Source organism: Centroberyx gerrardi, chromosome 9, assembly GCF_048128805.1.
Source record: "Centroberyx gerrardi isolate f3 chromosome 9, fCenGer3.hap1.cur.20231027, whole genome shotgun sequence".
Lineage (NCBI taxonomy): Eukaryota > Metazoa > Chordata > Actinopteri > Beryciformes > Berycidae > Centroberyx > Centroberyx gerrardi.
The window spans coordinates 3,264,351-3,270,467 of record NC_136005.1 but is presented as its reverse complement, the minus strand read 5'-3'; the positions used below and the strand labels follow the sequence as shown (position 1 = coordinate 3,270,467).

The following is a 6,117-nucleotide window of genomic DNA, read 5'->3' as shown; positions in this document are numbered from 1 at the left end:
TGTCCTCCACAGCTGCACGGCGCGGAAATATGACGCAAGAGTCTGTGTTTCTGTCAACTCCGAGCCGCTCGAGCTGCTCCAACACGAATTTCATACTGTGATGCGCTTTGAATTTGACAAGATTTTTGTCTCGATAGCTTCATTTAATACCCACAAAACTAAATTCTCCCCCAAATGTAAAGTCTTTTAAATTGAATTTACGTCGTTAAATCTGACATTTGTAAATAAGAAAAAAAATACTGCTATATTCAATTATTAGTTATTTGCTGACTGAAGGTGAATTTTTAAAAAAAGGTGATTTTTGCCATTTTTCCTCTTCTCCCATATTGTTTTGTATCGTAGTGAACTAGCTTTTCCACTGATGTCTGAATTTTTGTAATTATTGAATATTTTAAATAAATATGATTATGTTTAATGTTGAGTAGCCTATTGGGCCCATTTCAGCTGGTAAATTATGTTGTTTCTTCTAATTTTACACACACACACACACATTAGATCATGTTGGACAGCAGCACACATGGCGTCCAGGTGTGACTTTACCTGCTTTTAAAGGTCACAGTGACTTTGAAACATGAACCATACGCTGCCATTGCTTTTTCTGAAGTTATCTGGTACTAGATATTAGACATTATATATGCATGACAAATTGTCCTAAAATTGATAGCAGTGATGTTCAGCCTGCAGCCAGGTGTGACTGTAGTCAACCTGTTAATCAGCTGTTTATCGGGTATATTTAGTTAGACTGACGCAGGACCTTAGAGTTGTAACACAGCAGACACGTGATATCCAGTGGATTGTGTTAATAATGTATGATGAAGAATCAACAAGTACATTCATGTTTAACTGTGACCTGAAGTATTGCTGGAGGATGTGATCAGGTACAAACAAGCAGAATAACTGGAGAAAAATGATGTCTCTCTAAAAATGAATGGGATGTTAACGCCTTAAAAACCTCTGAACCCCCAAAAAATAAATCAATAAAATAAAACATACCTCCCTGTTTAACCTAAAGTATAGGAGAGGTCCATGAAAATGGTTTCTGGTTAAAATGCAAAGGTGGAACTTACACTCACTGACAAAGACCTAAGTTAACACTGAATAACCAAAAGATACTTGTGGTTATTTAATTTTTGAGGATCAGTAATTTTTTTGACTTGGCCACAGAGGAGAGAAATCAGGCTCTATATACAATTTACCTACAGTATATACATTGCTAGTTTTGCTTATGCACTTATTGCATTTATTATACAGTATGAGGATGAGGATGAGGATGATTATGTATTATTTGTTGTGACTTGATGTGTCCCTATGCTAAATGTTGCTCAATGTCTTTAATATTTTGAATGTTGCTCATTCGCGTGCAAGACAAATTCCCTCTGGGGCAACAAAGGTTTCATCCATTCATTCAACAGGAGCAGAGGTGCAACTACACACCACTCTCCTAACCTCCACTCTGTAATGTTTTTCTTCACTAGAGAATATTAAAAGCATGATGTTTAAGGCAGGAAGACCTTCAGACCGTCTTCTAAAAAGCTGAAAAGATTATTATAAACCCAACTCTGCTTTATCCCCAACCTCACTGAACAAGTCCTGACTTAACCACGGACTGACAAAAAACACTTCTGGTCATTGATTCTTGAAGAAATAATAATTTTTAACTTTGCAGCTTGGCCAGAAGGTGAAAATGCCCCTTGTACTGATGTCATTCAGTCTTCCCAGCTATCCCACAATGCACCTTGCACCCAGTATTTCCAAACTACAATCTGTTCTTTCATGTACAAATCCATCAGTACAGGTGACACCTAACATTCAAAATCCATTTCACAACTGTTTTACATGGTACAAAACACGACCGGGGAATAAGAAAACCATGAGTAGAAGAAGAAATTCATACATAAGACATTTTATTAACACTTTTATACAGGATTTAACCCAGACGCCCTGCAGCCTGGCGGTCAGACCTCTGCTGCAGCTTTGGGGAGGAAGTGAAGCGGTTTGTTCAGAGGTACGGCTGGTCGGTGGACAGCGGCAGCTCCTGATACGCGGCTCCGGGAGTCACCGCAAGCTTCGCCGGGACTTCAGGAGCTTGGCTGGGAGAGAGCAGAGAAATAAGATACTCCAATACTCAAGTGAAACACACACACACATAAAATTGCTGTTAACCATTATACTCAAAAACAAGGGCAGGAGCAGCACTCCCATTCAAAATATTCCCATCACATCACATGCATTTCCTACCAGTAACATTTACTATATACACAGCTCATTGGCTGTAACCGTCATTTGATAATAATCACCTGTTAAATTTAGGGCTGCAACTAACGGTTATTTTCATTATCGATTATTCTAGCGATTATTTTTTTTGATGAATCGATTCCCCATTTTGTCTATAAAATATCAAAAATAATGACAAACACCCATCACAAGTTCCCAGAGACCAAAGTGATTCTTAAAATTGTTTATTTATTTGTTGACCAGCAGCCAAAAAACCCAAAGTATTCATTTTATGGTGGAGAAAAGCAGCGAATCTTAGACTTTGTGAAGCTGTAACCAGCAAATGTTTGGTATTTTTACTTGATAAATGACTAAAATTATTGTTTATTAAAATTATAATCGATTAATTTTCTGTCAATCAACTAATAAACTAATCGAATAATCATTTCAACACTAGTTAAATCATTACAGTCACCTGTTATTTTCCCACCAAGATAGCTGAGTGGTGATGGAACAGAATACTATGAATAGTTAAACATTTTTTTACTGGTTTCTTTCATTTCTTTTTTGGTTTTTGTGGAATAAGACCCAGTCTGGAGAGCATGCTGATGTGTTTCAGCTTAGCAAGGAGCCTTTATCAGAGTTCATCAGTATTTATTATGAAATGTTTGAGCTACATGGTTTGTAGTCATTGGCATCGATGCCTTTTTCATCTCCCTCTAGTGACTGAAAAGTTAGTTCAGTCTTTGCACAGATGTTGATGATCACCACTGACTGCACTCTTTGATAAAGGACTGACTCTACTCTTGAGACACATGGGGTGCGTTCCATTTGACCAAACTGCGTCTCATCCCTCATCCCCCGTCCTCCCGGCTTCGACTCTGCATCTAAAAAGTTGGATGTTGCTGTTGAGTGTTTTTTTACCTGCCAGCAGTGAGCGCCTTCTGTGAAGACATGATGACTGTGGCTGGGACTGACTCTCTGCGTCCGTCTCTAGTGTGGTAGTAGTTGTCGGCGTACTTGTGGCTCGGGCCCACGGCCAGTTTGGGTGCTGGCTGGGTCCTGCAGAAAAAAACAAAACCAGAAAAATCTGAATTAGTCTATATGATATGTCTTATCTTGCAGCAAAACTTCAGTGGTAATCTTCTTTGTTTTTGTTTTTTTGACATCTTTGGTGCTAAGCGCTCATTGCAGATGAAAATGCTGCTGCTTTGAGTGATTCTGCAAAGATGATCCCCATCAGCCAACAGTAAGCTTACAAATGAGGCACATCAAAGAAAAGCAGACTTGCCACAGCAAATTCATTGTGCTTTGCAAGCAAGCTACAACGTCAACTAAATTTTCAATGGAACTCATAAAAAGTAATGTCTAATGCTAAAACACATTTCCCAACTAAACCTGATTCAGACTGGTGTGTTAAAGCCAAGTCTAGCTTTAGGGTAGGTACTACAGAAATCATACGTCAAACCAACTGTGGACAGCAGCACACATATTTTCTGCAACATCATGACCAGTGAAAACAAAATATACCTTCTAACCAACTGTTGTTGTTCAGCTGCCATTCAACTATCCTGGAAACTCCTGTTAAGTTGCAAAGTGATGCAAATTCAAGCTACCTCAAAACAGGTGTGCTAAAACCTCGTCTGGACTGTGTGAACTAGGAATAAGACACATCTGAATGAGGTAAATATCACTCGGGACGCCACCAGGTATTTAAACACAACATTAACTGAGCTGTATGTGCTACCAACAAGATGATTCTAACTACATTAGCATGTACAATAACGTTTTGGGAAAGCTAAGTTTACAGTTTAATAACCAGGCAGTGGATAACGTCTTACCTCTTTGCTATCTCGTCATAACGCAGCTGAAGCTTGGCTTGCAGGTCGTGCTGAAAAGAAACACCAATTAATTAATTAATTACCCAATTTCTATGTTACTGTAATCTTGTCCAAACACTTGACTGACACAGCTCTCTCGTTTCACATGACAGTTAACTAACAGCTAGCATAACTGGCTAGCTTTAATAGGCTAATGTTAGCTAAGTTAGCTCGTTTACACTAGCGCCATTCGACCGTTTATCACCAGCAGATAAACTCATAACATTCACAGTTTCATGCCTCCAGTTTAAAGTTTGTCCATGGTTGCATGGCTTACCCCTGATAAAAAATTCCGGAGCCTCTGGATGATTCTGGTAGCAGTAGCCATGTTTGCTGTTGTGAAGGACACGGCGCTTCTCCCGTGACGGAAAACCCGTTTCTGTCCGCACGGTGCTGCCACCTGGCGGCCTGGAGGCAAGCCGCCGCTCCTTAACTTCTGCATTACAAAGCCAGTAACCTGCAGGTTTTTGACTGCTGTTTTGAAACTCTTCACGTATATATGCTGAAAGCTGAGCTGGCTTCCAGTTTGTCAAATAATTTACTTTGAAATCCTGTTGGTCGTTGGACTAAAATACATCTCTGACTCTGACTCTTCCCATATGAACCTCTGGACCCCTCAGGTCATCTGGGACCGGTCTGCTAACTGGGACCAGTCTGCTAACTATTCCCAGAGTCAAAACTAAGCCTGGTGAGGCAGCGATTAGTTATTCTGCTACACAGAGCTGGAACAAACTTCCAGAAGATCTCAGAAGAACTCAGAAAACTAGACTCAAAAGTCAATCTACACTGCTTATGCAACTTGATCTTTATTCACTTTTTATGCATTTACTTTTTATTTGTCTTATCCTGTATTTCTTATCTAATGTCTTGTATACATTTATCTTAAAGCACTTTGAATTGCCTTTGTGTACAAAATGTGGTATATAAGTAAACTTGCCTTACCTATATAACAGCCCACAGCTCTTTGATAGTCTCTGTTTTTATATAGTGTAGTCTAAAATCCTTTTAAAATGACAATACCTTCATAGTATCATTGAATCTGATCAAAATGTTGCATTACAATCAATTCAGTTTGATAGCTGCCATAGACAACCAACTACTCTGTATGTAGTATTTTTATGTGCATTTATTTTTAGCCTGTCTCAGGCAAAAAAGTGGTCCTCAACCCCTTTATTCCTGTCATTACTGGGGTAATGTGTTTACTGTAAATGCATTTTACTCTGTATGATCTGTACGTTGAGGAGTGACACACACATAAAAATTATCTATCTGCCTACCACTGTAGTATTCTACAGGCAACTGCCTCAAACACACTGTTGCTCTGTATGTGACCCACTGAATATGATTTGTGAATAAATATAAATATATTACTAACTCTGCAATATCACTCTATAGATGTAGATTATTCTTTACAGTGACAAATATCAGAATATGTAAGATGACATGGGTCTAAAAACAAAAGGAAATGTGTAGTTATATGTATGTTAGGACAGCACAAACACATTTTTCCTTTCTTTTCTAAACTTTTTGTGTGATTTCCCAACTAAATCAAGATCTGGAAATGACCCAATTCTTTTTCCGTACATTTCCAGACACCACACACACGACAGGCCTGTAAAACTCAATAAACACCAGCGCAGTCCGAGTTCAGATGAGTCAAAGAGAAAATACAAATTTTACTTGGTGCACAAGAAAACACAGTACAGGGCGACAGCGCCAGTATACCATGCGATCAAGTATTACAGCTGTGTGCTTGTGTCATGCAGCATGCACTGAACAGGAAGTGGACAGGAGAACACGTGCACAGGTACAACAGTTCAGTCTGCCAGGCTGCTCTGAGGGACAAGTCCCCCAAAAAACTAAACAAAAAACCCTCAAAAAAAAAAAAGATATGTAATTTCTACGAGTGTAGCTTTCTTCCATGGTATCAAAGAGTAGTTTCATCATATAGAGACACAGGATATAAAAAGGGTTTGTACATAGCATGTTTGTTCATTGTAAACAATTCTGACAGACTGCAAAG

At 38.9% G+C, this 6,117-nt stretch overlaps 1 protein-coding gene across 1 annotated transcript; it reads right to left on the bottom strand.

The window, feature by feature from the left end:
* Positions 1–1,887: 1,887 nt before the first annotated feature.
* Positions 1,888–4,442, bottom strand: ndufa7 (NADH:ubiquinone oxidoreductase subunit A7). The gene is made up of 4 exons (XM_071911768.2): positions 4,372–4,442; positions 4,056–4,105; positions 3,139–3,276; positions 1,888–2,090 (listed from the first exon to the last, which is right to left on the bottom strand). The coding sequence occupies exons 1-4, from the start codon at positions 4,420–4,422 to the stop codon at positions 2,000–2,002; spliced, it is 330 nt and encodes a 109-aa protein (XP_071767869.1). The 5' UTR covers positions 4,423–4,442; the 3' UTR covers positions 1,888–1,999.
* Positions 4,443–6,117: the final 1,675 nt, after the last annotated feature.

What these genes read in the sequence shown, in the direction of transcription:
- ndufa7 (XM_071911768.2), bottom strand. Translation starts at nt 4,422, where the DNA reads ATGGCTACTGCTACCAGAATCATCCAGAGGCTCCGGAATTTTTTATCA. An exon ending in TCCGGAATTTTTTATCAGGG is followed by an intron (nt 4,106 to 4,371) that starts GTAAGCCATGCA and finishes GTTTCTTTTCAG; the next exon opens with CACGACCTGCAAGCCAAGCT. An exon ending in TATGACGAGATAGCAAAGAG is followed by an intron (nt 3,277 to 4,055) that starts GTAAGACGTTAT and finishes TTTTTTCTGCAG; the next exon opens with GACCCAGCCAGCACCCAAAC.